Source organism: Passer domesticus, chromosome 27 (genome assembly GCF_036417665.1).
Source record: "Passer domesticus isolate bPasDom1 chromosome 27, bPasDom1.hap1, whole genome shotgun sequence".
In the NCBI taxonomy this organism is placed as follows: Eukaryota; Metazoa; Chordata; class Aves; order Passeriformes; family Passeridae; genus Passer; species Passer domesticus.
Genome location: NC_087500.1, coordinates 1,150,032 through 1,165,851, shown reverse-complemented (window position 1 = coordinate 1,165,851; position 15,820 = coordinate 1,150,032). Strand labels below are relative to the sequence as shown.

The window sequence follows — 15,820 nt, the reverse complement described above, 5'->3', positions numbered from 1 at the left end:
TGCCAGCAGCTCCAGGCTCCTGCCTCCTCCAGGGGCTCAGCTGCCCTCAGGGGAGAGCAGCAGGAGGTCGGGAGAGGGGCAATCCTTTCTGGTGGCATCTGTCTGCCACAGGAGCTGCAGGGTTGCCCTCCTGATTCCGAGGGGCTGGTTTAGAGCAGGGCGAGGCAGAGGGAAGCTGGGCTCCAGAAGGGCTGCTCTTGGAGCAGGCAGAAGGGGATGCCTCTGCCAACAGCACCACCATCGTCAGGGCCCTGGGCTTGCTGTCAGAGCAGAGTCCTGGCAATGTCACCAGAGAATTTCATGATCTCTTTGCAATGCCTGCAGAGACCTAAGTGCCACCCAAGTGACCCCGCAGACGCTGCTGCAGCTACTACAGACCACAGTGAGCTTGGAAAGCCTGTGAGTGTGTGGGACTGAGCCCCAGCCGCCAGCAGGCTCTGAGTGCTGGCACAAGGGCTCTGCTGGGAAAACAAATCCATGTGCCACAAAACCAGAAGAAACCCAGTAAACTCAAGAATTGCTGTTTCCTTGTGGGAACGTGCCAAAACTCACCCGCTCAGAGGCAGAATTTCACCTTTTCGGGTGACTTGCTGCAGGTCTCTCAAAGCAGAGTTTGAACTCCAGGCGGGTGCATTTCTGTGTCACGTGGTATTTTGGGAGCAGTTCCACTTTCCAGGTTAAAATCCCCTTTCTGATGTTTGGCATTGGGAGTCAGGGGCCTTTCTCAGAGCTGTGGCACACAGTGAAGCACAAGCCCCATGAGTGGGGTTCCTGTGTGTTCCCTGAGTCGGGCTCTGAGCCACGGAGTGGGTGGGCAGGTGTTCCTGCAATAATCCCCTCTTGTCTGCAGGCAAGTGCCCAAGGAGACGGCCTGCTGCCTGTGCCAGGAGCGTCCCCGGCCCGAGAGCCCCTGCAGGACCATCCAGTTCCTGTGCGAGAAGCTGTGCAGCAGCAGCGCCCCGCAGTGCGGTTGGTGTCCGGAGGGGCTGGGGGGAGCTCAAATCTGCCACTTCTCTTGAGCCTGGGGAGATGCTGCAGCACTGCCCCGTGCTGGGGGGCCTGATCTCCCCTTGGAGCGCAGGCATTAGACAAAACCCCTTGGGATGGAAAGCTCCTGGTGATTGTCCATATCTTGTGTGTCACATACTGTCTGGAGAAGGAACAGCTCACTGGGCCCACCAAAGCTACGATTTTGCTACCCACAGCATGCCCCCAGGCAAGGAAAGCAGGAATGCCCTGTGCCCTTCCCTGGCGCTGGAAGGCAAGGTCTGCTCATAAACCCCCTAAATTCCCCTAACAGCCTGCTTTCTGTGCCACCCCACTGCCCACTGCAGGACAAAGGGCAGGGTCCGCACTGTGCTCTGCAGGGTGAACAGCAAGCACCGTCATGCCCTCGTTGGGCTGTGCAGGGGGAGCAAAGCACCGTCCTGCTCCAGCTGGGCACAGGGCACAGCACATCCTGTCCACAGCAGGGCCAGGCTGCACTTGTGCAAACAGATACAGCCAGGTTGCCAAAGGCTCCAGGGAGCTCGCTTCTCTCACTGGCTCAGCCCCAGGTTTCCCACAGCACAGTCCCAGAGCTCTGGTGCCTTTGGGGAAGTTTTTCACGGTGTAAGAGCTTGAGCTGCTGCTCTTGGGAATGGCCCTGGAGCAAAGGAATCCCTGGGCTTTCCTCCCCTGCCAGTCTGTGCCCCCATTGCAGCACGGGTCCTTCCTCTGGGGTCTCAGGCTCTTCACTGGCTCCTGCAGAGCCACCCAAGCCTGCTCATCTGGAGCTGTGGGAACCTCTCCGACAGCAAAGCCATTCCCCAGGGATGTTTCCCTCCCATGCAAACAGAGCCCCAGGAGACACCTGGAAAGAGCCAGCTCTCTGCTCTGCTCCGAGGGGATAATGGCATGGATTGAAGGGCTCTGCTGCTCCCCACAACACATCCCCCACTCTGCTCTTGGGATGCCTAAACTTAGAGATGAGCTCCTGCTGCTCGGGGTAACCTCTGAGCCTGTGTCTGTGCCCAGCTGCTGATCTGCTCTCTTGGTGTTCTACAGTTCACTCAACTGTGCTGCAGACACGGGGAGAAGTAATGGACATGGAGCAACGCAGAGAGCTGAACACCAGCCCTGTGTTGATCCTCAAGCCCATGGAACCTTCACTGGGAGATCATGGAACTGTCACGCTTGTGGTTGCCCTGACCCAGAGCGCTGAGGGTGGTGTCAGCAGCCTGGATAGCTCCAGAAGAAATTCATATCCCCCTCAGCATCTCTTGGGGCAGAAAGGTAAAACAGGTGCTGGTGACCTGAGGGCCAAGGCCAAGAAGAAGCTGCACAAGGCAGAAAGCATCAAGGCTGCAAGAATCACTGTCCCACACCAGCCCCAGCCTGCCAGGCTGAAGCATGTGGTGGAAAAGACACCCTCAAGCTGGCATCAAGAGAAGATGGAGTCACGTTTATACTGGCAAGGATTAAAGCCCTCAGCTGTAGCTGGTGGATTAAAACATGCTGACGATCCCTCCATCTCTGGACAACACAGAGATGAGGAGGAAGATCCAACTGCCAGGAAGTACCACGTCAGGACACACAAACGGCACAAGAAGAAGGACAGGCAGTATTGGGTTGGACGTAATCCGCTTTTCTACCAGGTGCTGAGCCCTGTGAAAGTGGAGCGAAGGTCCAGATCTGCCCAGGGTCTAAACAGGGACGTGGATTTTCTCTCTGACCCGTTGGTTCAGAGCCACCCCGCTGTGAGCAGCAGACGAGGAGCCACGGCTGAAGAGAAGCATTCCTCCATCGGCGGCCACCTCCTGCTCATGCCTGACACCAGAGAGGAGGAAGACTCCATGCTCCTCCATAAACCTGTGAGACCCCGAAGTGCGGACCTTGCGCCAGTACTAAAAGACCTGGAAACCAATGCTGATCATCACCAGCAGTTGATGGAGGCACACAAAGGCCTGAAGACATTCATGGCCCACGTGGAGAGAGCTCTGAGGAGGGACTGCAGCCTGCCCCAGCTCAAGCAGGCGTGTGCCAAGATGGTCAAAAAGACCAGGCTGCTTCTAAAGGTGCTCCAAGGGAGGCAAGAGAACCAGGAAGCCTATGATCCAATAGAGCAGTGTCGTCAACAAGAGAACATGATCATTCACATGGCCTTGGGGAAGGACAAGGGGCTCACAGGGAAGGTAGGAGAGCTGCTGGGCACTGCTGCATGTGTCCTTCTGGGCAAAGGAGAATGGAAGGAGCAATGCTCTTACCCACATATTCTTCCTTCCTTGCCTCACAGCACAAACAGAAGGTTGTGGTGTACGTGATCACATTTGTGGTTCTTCTGTTTTTCTTCGTCTTGGTTTTACTGATACTGAAGTGTGTCTTCCACGTAAGCCAGTTTCTTGTTTGACACACAGCTGTCTGTCTTGTAGTTAGAGTGCCCAGGTGATGAGCCCCACGTGCCACTGCAGATGCCCCTGCATGTGCGGGGTGCCACAGGAGATGTTTTTCCAAGCCTGAAGCTTGTGGCAGCATCCCCAGCACTCAGCTCAGCAGGGTCCAGCCTGCCTGGGGGGAGCTTGTCCTGCCTTCTGTCCCAGCTCTCCCCAGCTTTGCTTTGCTCTCCTGCCTTCAGCCACACAGCAATGAGAGCTTTCACCCTCTCCCCTGTTTGGCAGAATATTACAGGACAACTGATGTTGCAAATCTCCCATTTTCCTTCCCCAGAAGCGCTCCCGACAGAGTGAACTTGACTCCCAGCCTGGCCACCCCAGGAAATTTTTTGTGGCTGAGAAGGTAAGTCCTGCCCATGCCACCTAGAGTCTTTCCTGTGCAGAGCAGCTCCTCCTGGAGCCCCGCAGCCACGCAGGTGCCGCTGCCCAGGACTCCTCGGGCCGTGTTTCCGACACGTCGCGTTTGGGGGAGCCCTGGGAAAGCGGCTCCTGAGCGCTGGGCACGGCCAGGGGCTCCCAGCCCAAGCAGCCCTTCCCACGCCGGCGCTGGGATGGATGTCTTGGGCCCCGGGGCGCTCCCAAATCTCTGTGAGCACGAGCAGTCTCCTCTGCTGTGGCTCTGCCCTATTTTTCCCCACTCCCTCCCCACAGTGGCTGGTGAAGAACTCACTCCCATCCTCTCCAGCTGCCTTTTGCATGCAGGGCTCATTCCCTGGATTGCTAGCCATTGCCACCCCTGCTGGGGCTCCCCATCTTCCTTGGGCTCTGCTGACACACCCCAGAGCAGGGAGAGGTGCTGGCACCTGCTGCAGCCCTCCCTGGCCAAACCTCCCTGCTAAGGGAGCCGGACCAGGGACCTCTGGCTATGGGATGTCCAGAAGCCTTTTTGTCCCCGTTCACCTCGCTCACTCCATTGCTTTGCATCGTTGGAAATGCCCCTTCCCGACTGCTCCAGCGGCTGCTTCCCAGACAGGGCAGAGCACAGGCACCCCTGTTGCCCACAGCCTCCATCACCTGCTGCCTTCTCTTTTATGCCCATTTTCTCTCTCTGTTTTTTTTTCAGGTTCTGTGCAAAACTGCCACAGAGAGGGAGGAAGGATAACAAGGAGGCACAGAATGTAGAGCAGCCTTTGCTCTACAGGGCAGAGAGCTCCTCCGAGTGTTGCCCCTGTTCCCAGGCTGTTCATGGAGCATCCCAGTGCTGTTCCCTGTTCAGCAAGTCTGAATTGCCATGGATTCAACGCATCAGGGATGCCTATGAATCCCAGAGATAAGCATCCCGGGAAGAGGCATAGTGTGAAGAACAAAGGTAGAAGACTTTCAAGACGTTAATGGGATGCCACAATTGTTCACCTCCCATTTAGCTGAGGCCCTCCTTGGATGCTGCTTTGTTTGCTGTTTTTATTTCTTTAGATGCTTTTTCCTTGACTGTTATTTCTTGCTGTCACTGCTGAGGGAAGGCCAGAGGGTGCTGCAGGCAAGCACAAGCTCTGGGACACCCAGAGAAGGCATCAGTATCTCAGGGTTTTCCTCATCCCTTGTCACAATGTTTTCCCCTGCATTCAATAAAAAACAAGTTGGTTCTCGTTCCTCCTGGTGTTGCTGATTTTTTAGTAAAAGCAGTTTCTGTTCTCCCTTATGGAATTGGCCAAATTCAGTTCCAGCTGTGCCTTTGCTTTTTTGCCTTTCTCCCTGCACGCCCCAACAACATCCTTGCCATCCTCCTGTGGTGCTGCCCTTCTTCCAAAGGTGTAAATTCTGTGTTTTCCCGGAGTCCCAGGTAAAGCTTCCTGCTCAGCCGTTGTGCTTCCTCACCAGCTCGTCTTTGGGCACACGGGCATGGCCTGTTCCTGCCTGTGCCTACAAGGATTTCTCCCTGCAGAATGTCCAGCCCCTCTGGACTGCTCTGCCCCTCAGGACAGCGTCCCCAGGGAGCCTCTCAAAGAGCGTGGCTGGCCTGACTCCCCCTGGGCAGCCCCTCCAGCCTGGATGGAGCTTGTCCACACCGTGCTTGTCCGGCCCCAGTGGCTCAGAGCCTCCCCCGTGTTGTGCAGAGGGAGCTGGGAAGGTGAGATGGGCCAGGAGGGGATTGCCCTGCTGCCCCCAGCAGGGACCTGTTTCCATTGCCCTTGTTTTGGATCCCCTCCCCCTGCCTGCTGGCCACAGCCTTGGGCATCCTGGGCTTCTTGGGATGTGCCTGTCTGGGACGTTTGTGCAATGGCTGCTTCAGAGGGGCTCCAGCAGTCCCTCTGCCTCTGCCACTCCTTATCTTTGCACTTCCCCCTTCAGCTCTGCCACTGGGCTGAGCAGAGCATGCACCTGGTCCTACCTCACCCAGGTGTTATTTCTGCCAGCCCCAGTGCCAGTGCCTGGCTCCAGCACTCCCTGTGGAGTTTTCCCATTCCAACGAGACCTTCCTGGATAGCTCGTTGGATATCAAAGGAAGAGGCTTTGCAGTAGTGCTTCTAAAACATCCCAAGGCCCCTGTAGCTTTCCAGGGTCCACACTTTTGTGTTCCAAATGTCTCCTGTGAACACAAGAGCTGTGGGTGGGGAATGGGAAGGGGAATGGCCGGTGTCCTCCTGCAGAGGCCTCGGCACGGGTGTCCCCGTGGTGCTGGCTTGGAGCTGCACAAGCAGCACTGTCCCCTCTGCACCCCTGAGGTTTTCACCTCCTCCTCCTCCTTCCCTTTGCCCTCCCTCACTCCTGCCTGGCTCCCAGGCTGATGGTTGCATTGTTGAACCTCCTGCTGAAGGGCTGCTGTGATGGAGCAGAATCACCTTCTCCAGGAGGTTTAATGGGCATGCATGAAAGGCACCTTGGTCGAATATGGCTCAGAAGAGGCTTAAAATAGTGTCCGGGTGTGTAAGTCAGGAAAAAGAGAGATCAGGGAGGAATTTCTCCATGGAAAGGGTGGTCAGGCCTTGGAAGGGGCTGCCCAAGGAGGCGCTGGACTCCCCATGCCTGCAGGGGTGCACGGGACGGCTGGAGGTGGCACTGAGTGCTGTGGCCTGGCTGCCAAGGTGGGGATCGGGCACAGGATGGACCCGCTGAACCCGGAGGTCTCCACCATGGACAGCGACTCTGAGGCTCCGTGGCTCCGTGGCCAGGAGTGGAGGCCGCCCTGCCGCAGGCGCTGCCGGAGCCGCCCCGGCCCGAGCTGCTGGCCCGCGCGTTTCCCCTCAGGCCGGGGCGGCCGCTGCCGGAGGCGCTGCCCGGAGCCGGAGCTGCCTGTGCGGCGGAGCGGCCGCGCTTCCCGGCCGGGCCGGGGCGCCTGTGCGGGCGCTGCTTGCGGGGCCGTGCCGGCCTCGCCGAAGCTGCCCGCGGCTCCCTTTGCGCGGCGGTCGCTGCCGGTGCCGGCGCGCTGAGGCGGAGCTGCCGCCCCTCAGGCTGCCCGCGCTTCCCGCCATTGGCGCTGCGGCTCCCTCAGGCTCTGCCGGCGGCCATCCCGCCTGTGCCCGGCTTTCGGGAAGCTGCCCGCGCTCTCCCGGCGCCAGGCGGGCTTTGGCCCTGGCTGGATGCCGGCTGCCCACCAAAGGCGCTGTCAGCGCTCCGCCCGAGTGGAGAGGAGAGAAAAGGCAGCAAAAGGCTCATGAGCTTCCAGAAAGAGAGGGAGAGATCCCTCCCTGGTCATCACCCTCACGGACACAACGGAGGGAACTTGGGGATATTAATTACATTTATTACCAACAAAACCAGGGCAGGATAATGAGAAGCAAAAGCAATTTCAACAGCAGCTGGAGCCCAATGCCATGCCAAACCTTGGCCACACAAAACCAATACAAATGGGAATGGCTCCACAGTGACAGAGAGCAGGCTTAGATCAAATGTTCAGAGAAATCCTTCCCTGTGTGGGGGGTGAGGCCCTGGCACAGGGTGCCCAGAGCAGCTGTGGCTGCCCCTGGATCCCTGGCAATGTCCAAGGCCAGGTTGGACGAGGCTTGGAGCAGCCTGGGATAGTGGAAGGAGTGCCTGTGCATGGCAGGGGTGGCACTGGATGGGCCTTAGGGGTTGCTGTGGATGGGCAGAGCCCTGCAGCTGCCACTACTCGGCTCCCTGTGTCTGCAGAGCCCACCTGGGACACCCGGGGGACTCCCTGCCTGGGGACAGCGTGGGCTTGGGGGCCTGAGCTCAGCAGGGGGGTGAAGCCAGGCTGGGCACGCTGTGCCTTCTCCAGGCAAAGCCCAATTCTAGCTCAGCAGAGGAATGGCCAGGAAATGGGTTTTCTTGAGGGGGCAACGGGCCTTTTGTTTCTTTGCAGAGATTTCACTGGCAACTCTGTTGAAGCTCTTGGAAAACAGGCCTGGAAGGACTACCCATGGGCTGAGACATTGTACGTGGCCTACACCATTTCAAAAGTCAGGAGTTTGGGGATTTTCCATCCTTTGGTCTGGGGATAGGATCAGCAGCCCCCACACCACCCGCTTGCATCCTTTCCATTGGAGTTCAAAGCTCGGTGGCTCTGCAAGGAGGAGTGTGAATCAGCCCAGCTTCCCAGTATGGCAAGAATTGCCATGAGCCTCTTGCAGCCAGGGCACCATCCCCATGTGTGTCTGCCCAGGGATGACGCTGTGGTCACCTTCAGCCGGCCAGGAGCAAGGGCCTGCTGTGGCCAGGAGTGGGGACGATCCCTGCAGTGTCCCAAAGAGATGCTTCAGTCAAGCTGCTGCAGGAGATTTTCCCATGACAATGCCATTTGCTGCTGGCCAGCGGCCGCTGTCACAATGTCCCTGTGTCCCCTTGCAGAGTGCTCAGGGACAATGAGCTGCGGACAGTGAAGAGCCATTCCCTGGAGGGACCGTTCCTGCTGAAGCACCTGTAAGCACCGGGCCCTGCCCATGGTGGGGGGCTCCTGCCTGCCCCTCCCTGGGGCCCTGCTGCTCAGCCCAGCCACGGGCATGTGGCCTTTGTCCATGCTGGGATCAAGTCTGCAAAGGCAGCTAGATGCAACAGGGCAATTGGAAGTGACATTTGTTGCTCTAACTGGAACAGGGATTTGTCCTACAATGAGATCCAGTCCACTGAGGAACGGGCTTTTGAGCCACTGCCTTTCCTGAAGTTTCTGTGAGTGATCCAGTTCCTTGCTGGTGTTTTTAGCTCCGTCTTTGCCTTGGGCACCCCAATTTCCTGTGCAGGAAAATGCTGCTGTTCTTTTGCCCTCAGTCCCTAACTCTGCCCTGCCCAGAGCCCAGCTGAGCTGCAGAGGTCAATGCCGATGGCTGGGCAGCCACGCCAGGGGACAGAGCCCAGCGGGGTTGTCCACACACAGCCATCAGGCAGCCAGTTCTTGCAGCCTTGGCTGCTTCCTGGAACAGAAAGAGAGTCAGCACGAGTGCTCCTCACTTGGCCTCCTGGGCAGGCTACAAACACCGAGAAAGCAGCAGTTGCCTCCCTCTTCCACCTTGGATTTGCACCTTTCCTGCAAAGGGATCCCGCTTTGTCCCCTCTTTCTGTAGGGCAGGCCCGATTCCTGTGTGTGACCTCCTCTCTCCCCAGAAATCTCTCCGGGAACGGCCTCACGCGGATCCGCAGCGGCACTTTCCAGGCCTGGCATGGGATGCAGTTCCTCCAGGAGCTGTAAGTGGCCCCAGGGCTAAAGGCACGGCAGGGCGAGCCTCTGCAGGGTCCCTGGGCAGGAGCAGATTTGCCCTTGGGAAAGTCCTGATTGCGAGTGTGCATGTCAGCCAGGGAGCAGCAGGAGTGTGCAGCTGCAAAGGCCCTTTGCCCTGCCCTGCTCATCTCCTGCAAGGCTTCCTTGGATGGGCCCAGGCCGTGCCCACGTGCCCGGCACAGCCAGCTCACATCCTTGCCATCAGCCCTGACAGAGCTCTGTTGTTTCCCAGGATCCTCAGCCAAAACCCGCTGGTTGTGATAGATGACTCTGCCTTCTTCAAGCTGCCCTCAGTGCGCTCTCTGTAAGTATTGGCTCGTTTGGAGCAGATGCACAGAGAGCTGTGTCTCTCTCGAGTGCCCTGTTCTCAGGAGGGCAGCCCAAATGGGGCAGGAGCAAATCTGCCTGTGGGCCAGCCTGAGTCTGCTGGAGACACAAGTGGCCCAGCTGCAGCAGAGCAAGGCAAAGGCCAAGCAGTGCTGGTGTGTCCCCAGCTGCAAAGCAGCCCAGGAACTGGGACACAACCTTTCAGGGATTGAGAGAGCCCATGCAGGTCTGGGGCTGTGGAGTGGCCGCAGGGCTCTGGGAATGAAGTGCACTCCTGCCAGCAGCTCCAGGCTCCTGCCTCCTCCAGGGGCTCAGCTGCCCTCAGGGGAGAGCAGCAGGAGGTCGGGAGAGGGGCAATCCTTTCTGGTGGCATCTGTCTGCCACAGGAGCTGCAGGGTTGCCCTCCTGATTCCGAGGGGCTGGTTTAGAGCAGGGCGAGGCAGAGGGAAGCTGGGCTCCAGAAGGGCTGCTCTTGGAGCAGGCAGAAGGGGATGCCTCTGCCAACAGCACCACCATCGTCAGGGCCCTGGGCTTGCTGTCAGAGCAGAGTCCTGGCAATGTCACCAGAGAATTTCATGATCTCTTTGCAATGCCTGCAGAGACCTAAGTGCCACCCAAGTGACCCCGCAGACGCTGCTGCAGCTACTACAGACCACAGTGAGCTTGGAAAGCCTGTGAGTGTGTGGGACTGAGCCCCAGCCGCCAGCAGGCTCTGAGTGCTGGCACAAGGGCTCTGCTGGGAAAACAAATCCATGTGCCACAAAACCAGAAGAAACCCAGTAAACTCAAGAATTGCTGTTTCCTTGTGGGAACGTGCCAAAACTCACCCGCTCAGAGGCAGAATTTCACCTTTTCGGGTGACTTGCTGCAGGTCTCTCAAAGCAGAGTTTGAACTCCAGGCGGGTGCATTTCTGTGTCACGTGGTATTTTGGGAGCAGTTCCACTTTCCAGGTTAAAATCCCCTTTCTGATGTTTGGCATTGGGAGTCAGGGGCCTTTCTCAGAGCTGTGGCACACAGTGAAGCACAAGCCCCATGAGTGGGGTTCCTGTGTGTTCCCTGAGTCGGGCTCTGAGCCACGGAGTGGGTGGGCAGGTGTTCCTGCAATAATCCCCTCTTGTCTGCAGGCAAGTGCCCAAGGAGACGGCCTGCTGCCTGTGCCAGGAGCGTCCCCGGCCCGAGAGCCCCTGCAGGACCATCCAGTTCCTGTGCGAGAAGCTGTGCAGCAGCAGCGCCCCGCAGTGCGGTTGGTGTCCGGAGGGGCTGGGGGGAGCTCAAATCTGCCACTTCTCTTGAGCCTGGGGAGATGCTGCAGCACTGCCCCGTGCTGGGGGGCCTGATCTCCCCTTGGAGCGCAGGCATTAGACAAAACCCCTTGGGATGGAAAGCTCCTGGTGATTGTCCATATCTTGTGTGTCACATACTGTCTGGAGAAGGAACAGCTCACTGGGCCCACCAAAGCTACGATTTTGCTACCCACAGCATGCCCCCAGGCAAGGAAAGCAGGAATGCCCTGTGCCCTTCCCTGGCGCTGGAAGGCAAGGTCTGCTCATAAACCCCCTAAATTCCCCTAACAGCCTGCTTTCTGTGCCACCCCACTGCCCACTGCAGGACAAAGGGCAGGGTCCGCACTGTGCTCTGCAGGGTGAACAGCAAGCACCGTCATGCCCTCGTTGGGCTGTGCAGGGGGAGCAAAGCACCGTCCTGCTCCAGCTGGGCACAGGGCACAGCACATCCTGTCCACAGCAGGGCCAGGCTGCACTTGTGCAAACAGATACAGCCAGGTTGCCAAAGGCTCCAGGGAGCTCGCTTCTCTCACTGGCTCAGCCCCAGGTTTCCCACAGCACAGTCCCAGAGCTCTGGTGCCTTTGGGGAAGTTTTTCACGGTGTAAGAGCTTGAGCTGCTGCTCTTGGGAATGGCCCTGGAGCAAAGGAATCCCTGGGCTTTCCTCCCCTGCCAGTCTGTGCCCCCATTGCAGCGCGGGTCCTTCCTCTGGGGTCTCAGGCTCTTCACTGGCTCCTGCAGAGCCACCCAAGCCTGCTCATCTGGAGCTGTGGGAACCTCTCCGACAGCAAAGCCATTCCCCAGGGATGTTTCCCTCCCATGCAAACAGAGCCCCAGGAGACACCTGGAAAGAGCCAGCTCTCTGCTCTGCTCCGAGGGGATAATGGCATGGATTGAAGGGCTCTGCTGCTCCCCACAACACATCCCCCACTCTGCTCTTGGGATGCCTAAACTTAGAGATGAGCTCCTGCTGCTCGGGGTAACCTCTGAGCCTGTGTCTGTGCCCAGCTGCTGATCTGCTCTCTTGGTGTTCTACAGTTCACTCAACTGTGCTGCAGACACGGGGAGAAGTAATGGACATGGAGCAACGCAGAGAGCTGAACACCAGCCCTGTGTTGATCCTCAAGCCCATGGAACCTTCACTGGGAGATCATGGAACTGTCACGCTTGTGGTTGCCCTGACCCAGAGCGCTGAGGGTGGTGTCAGCAGCCTGGATAGCTCCAGAAGAAATTCATATCCCCCTCAGCATCTCTTGGGGCAGAAAGGTAAAACAGGTGCTGGTGACCTGAGGGCCAAGGCCAAGAAGAAGCTGCACAAGGCAGAAAGCATCAAGGCTGCAAGAATCACTGTCCCACACCAGCCCCAGCCTGCCAGGCTGAAGAATGTGGTGGAAAAGACACCCTCAAGCTGGCATCAAGAGAAGATGGAGTCACGTTTATACTGGCAAGGATTAAAGCCCTCAGCTGTAGCTGGTGGATTAAAACATGCTGACGATCCCTCCATCTCTGGACAACACAGAGATGAGGAGGAAGATCCAACTGCCAGGAAGTACCACGTCAGGACACACAAACGGCACAAGAAGAAGGACAGGCAGTATTGGGTTGGACGTAATCCGCTTTTCTACCAGGTGCTGAGCCCTGTGAAAGTGGAGCGAAGGTCCAGATCTGCCCAGGGTCTAAACAGGGACGTGGATTTTCTCTCTGACCCGTTGGTTCAGAGCCACCCCGCTGTGAGCAGCAGACGAGGAGCCACGGCTGAAGAGAAGCATTCCTCCATCGGCGGCCACCTCCTGCTCATGCCTGACACCAGAGAGGAGGAAGACTCCATGCTCCTCCATAAACCTGTGAGACCCCGAAGTGCGGACCTTGCGCCAGTACTAAAAGACCTGGAAACCAATGCTGATCATCACCAGCAGTTGATGGAGGCACACAAAGGCCTGAAGACATTCATGGCCCACGTGGAGAGAGCTCTGAGGAGGGACTGCAGCCTGCCCCAGCTCAAGCAGGCGTGTGCCAAGATGGTCAAAAAGACCAGGCTGCTTCTAAAGGTGCTCCAAGGGAGGCAAGAGAACCAGGAAGCCTATGATCCAATAGAGCAGTGTCGTCAACAAGAGAACATGATCATTCACATGGCCTTGGGGAAGGACAAGGGGCTCACAGGGAAGGTAGGAGAGCTGCTGGGCACTGCTGCATGTGTCCTTCTGGGCAAAGGAGAATGGAAGGAGCAATGCTCTTACCCACATATTCTTCCTTCCTTGCCTCACAGCACAAACAGAAGGTTGTGGTGTACGTGATCACATTTGTGGTTCTTCTGTTTTTCTTCGTCTTGGTTTTACTGATACTGAAGTGTGTCTTCCACGTAAGCCAGTTTCTTGTTTGACACACAGCTGTCTGTCTTGTAGTTAGAGTGCCCAGGTGATGAGCCCCACGTGCCACTGCAGATGCCCCTGCATGTGCGGGGTGCCACAGGAGATGTTTTTCCAAGCCTGAAGCTTGTGGCAGCATCCCCAGCACTCAGCTCAGCAGGGTCCAGCCTGCCTGGGGGGAGCTTGTCCTGCCTTCTGTCCCAGCTCTCCCCAGCTTTGCTTTGCTCTCCTGCCTTCAGCCACACAGCAATGAGAGCTTTCACCCTCTCCCCTGTTTGGCAGAATATTACAGGACAACTGATGTTGCAAATCTCCCATTTTCCTTCCCCAGAAGCGCTCCCGACAGAGTGAACTTGACTCCCAGCCTGGCCACCCCAGGAAATTTTTTGTGGCTGAGAAGGTAAGTCCTGCCCATGCCACCTAGAGTCTTTCCTGTGCAGAGCAGCTCCTCCTGGAGCCCCGCAGCCACGCAGGTGCCGCTGCCCAGGACTCCTCGGGCCGTGTTTCCGACACGTCGCGTTTGGGGGAGCCCTGGGAAAGCGGCTCCTGAGCGCTGGGCACGGCCAGGGGCTCCCAGCCCAAGCAGCCCTTCCCACGCCGGCGCTGGGATGGATGTCTTGGGCCCCGGGGCGCTCCCAAATCTCTGTGAGCACGAGCAGTCTCCTCTGCTGTGGCTCTGCCCTATTTTTCCCCACTCCCTCCCCACAGTGGCTGGTGAAGAACTCACTCCCATCCTCTCCAGCTGCCTTTTGCATGCAGGGCTCATTCCCTGGATTGCTAGCCATTGCCACCCCTGCTGGGGCTCCCCATCTTCCTTGGGCTCTGCTGACACACCCCAGAGCAGGGAGAGGTGCTGGCACCTGCTGCAGCCCTCCCTGGCCAAACCTCCCTGCTAAGGGAGCCGGACCAGGGACCTCTGGCTATGGGATGTCCAGAAGCCTTTTTGTCCCCGTTCACCTCGCTCACTCCATTGCTTTGCATCGTTGGAAATGCCCCTTCCCGACTGCTCCAGCGGCTGCTTCCCAGACAGGGCAGAGCACAGGCACCCCTGTTGCCCACAGCCTCCATCACCTGCTGCCTTCTCTTTTATGCCCATTTTCTCTCTCTGTTTTTTTTTCAGGTTCTGTGCAAAACTGCCACAGAGAGGGAGGAAGGATAACAAGGAGGCACAGAATGTAGAGCAGCCTTTGCTCTACAGGGCAGAGAGCTCCTCCGAGTGTTGCCCCTGTTCCCAGGCTGTTCATGGAGCATCCCAGTGCTGTTCCCTGTTCAGCAAGTCTGAATTGCCATGGATTCAACGCATCAGGGATGCCTATGAATCCCAGAGATAAGCATCCCGGGAAGAGGCATAGTGTGAAGAACAAAGGTAGAAGACTTTCAAGACGTTAATGGGATGCCACAATTGTTCACCTCCCATTTAGCTGAGGCCCTCCTTGGATGCTGCTTTGTTTGCTGTTTTTATTTCTTTAGATGCTTTTTCCTTGACTGTTATTTCTTGCTGTCACTGCTGAGGGAAGGCCAGAGGGTGCTGCAGGCAAGCACAAGCTCTGGGACACCCAGAGAAGGCATCAGTATCTCAGGGTTTTCCTCATCCCTTGTCACAATGTTTTCCCCTGCATTCAATAAAAAACAAGTTGGTTCTCGTTCCTCCTGGTGTTGCTGATTTTTTAGTAAAAGCAGTTTCTGTTCTCCCTTATGGAATTGGCCAAATTCAGTTCCAGCTGTGCCTTTGCTTTTTTGCCTTTCTCCCTGCACGCCCCAACAACATCCTCGCCATCCTCCTGTGGTGCTGCCCTTCTTCCAAAGGTGTAAATTCTGTGTTTTCCCGGAGTCCCAGGTAAAGCTTCCTGCTCAGCCGTTGTGCTTCCTCACCAGCTCGTCTTTGGGCACACGGGCATGGCCTGTTCCTGCCTGTGCCTACAAGGATTTCTCCCTGCAGAATGTCCAGCCCCTCTGGACTGCTCTGCCCCTCAGGACAGCGTCCCCAGGGAGCCTCTCAAAGAGCGTGGCTGGCCTGACTCCCCCTGGGCAGCCCCTCCAGCCTGGATGGAGCTTGTCCACACCGTGCTTGTCCGGCCCCAGTGGCTCAGAGCCTCCCCCGTGTTGTGCAGAGGGAGCTGGGAAGGTGAGATGGGCCAGGAGGGGATTGCCCTGCTGCCCCCAGCAGGGACCTGTTTCCATTGCCCTTGTTTTGGATCCCCTCCCCCTGCCTGCTGGCCACAGCCTTGGGCATCCTGGGCTTCTTGGGATGTGCCTGTCTGGGACGTTTGTGCAATGGCTGCTTCAGAGGGGCTCCAGCAGTCCCTCTGCCTCTGCCACTCCTTATCTTTGCACTTCCCCCTTCAGCTCTGCCACTGGGCTGAGCAGAGCATGCACCTGGTCCTACCTCACCCAGGTGTTATTTCTGCCAGCCCCAGTGCCAGTGCCTGGCTCCAGCACTCCCTGTGGAGTTTTCCCATTCCAACGAGACCTTCCTGGATAGCTCGTTGGATATCAAAGGAAGAGGCTTTGCAGTAGTGCTTCTAAAACATCCCAAGGCCCCTGTAGCTTTCCAGGGTCCACACTTTTGTGTTCCAAATGTCTCCTGTGAACACAAGAGCTGTGGGTGGGGAATGGGAAGGGGAATGGCCGGTGTCCTCCTGCAGAGGCCTCGGCACGGGTGTCCCCGTGGTGCTGGCTTGGAGCTGCACAAGCAGCACTGTCCCCTCTGCACCCCTGAGGTTTTCACCTCCTCCTCCTCCTTCCCTTTGCCCTCCCTCACTCCTGCCTGGCTCCCAGGCTGATGGTTGCATTGTTGAACCT

At 57.7% G+C, this 15,820-nt stretch overlaps 2 protein-coding genes across 4 annotated transcripts; both read left to right on the top strand.

The window, feature by feature from the left end:
• The first annotated feature begins 1,566 nt into the window (after positions 1–1,566).
• Positions 1,567–5,021, top strand: LOC135286748 (uncharacterized). Of its 2 annotated transcripts, XM_064399955.1 has the most exons (3): positions 1,567–3,173; positions 3,706–3,774; positions 4,495–5,021. In XM_064399955.1, exons 1-3 carry the CDS (start codon positions 2,082–2,084, stop codon positions 4,531–4,533), a joined length of 1,200 nt encoding a protein of 399 aa, XP_064256025.1. In that variant the 5' UTR covers positions 1,567–2,081; the 3' UTR covers positions 4,534–5,021. The 2 variants fall into 2 exon arrangements, with proteins under 2 accessions (XP_064256025.1, XP_064256024.1); XM_064399954.1 differs by lacking the exons at positions 3,706–3,774; positions 4,495–5,021 and adding an exon at positions 3,275–3,697.
• Positions 5,022–12,052: 7,031 nt separating this feature from the next.
• Positions 12,053–14,665, top strand: LOC135286816 (uncharacterized). 2 transcript variants are annotated; one of them, XM_064400041.1, is made up of 3 exons: positions 12,053–12,817; positions 13,350–13,418; positions 14,139–14,665. In XM_064400041.1, the coding sequence occupies exons 1-3, from the start codon at positions 12,077–12,079 to the stop codon at positions 14,175–14,177; spliced, it is 849 nt and encodes a 282-aa protein (XP_064256111.1). In that variant the 5' UTR covers positions 12,053–12,076; the 3' UTR covers positions 14,178–14,665. The 2 variants fall into 2 exon arrangements, with proteins under 2 accessions (XP_064256111.1, XP_064256110.1); XM_064400040.1 differs by lacking the exons at positions 13,350–13,418; positions 14,139–14,665 and adding an exon at positions 12,919–13,341.
• Positions 14,666–15,820: the final 1,155 nt, after the last annotated feature.

What these genes read in the sequence shown, in the direction of transcription:
- LOC135286748 (XM_064399954.1), top strand. Translation starts at nt 2,082, where the DNA reads ATGGACATGGAGCAACGCAGAGAGCTGAACACCAGCCCTGTGTTGATC. An exon ending in ACAAGGGGCTCACAGGGAAG is followed by an intron (nt 3,174 to 3,274) that starts GTAGGAGAGCTG and finishes CTTGCCTCACAG; the next exon opens with CACAAACAGAAGGTTGTGGT.
- LOC135286816 (XM_064400040.1), top strand. Translation starts at nt 12,077, where the DNA reads ATGGAGTCACGTTTATACTGGCAAGGATTAAAGCCCTCAGCTGTAGCT. An exon ending in ACAAGGGGCTCACAGGGAAG is followed by an intron (nt 12,818 to 12,918) that starts GTAGGAGAGCTG and finishes CTTGCCTCACAG; the next exon opens with CACAAACAGAAGGTTGTGGT.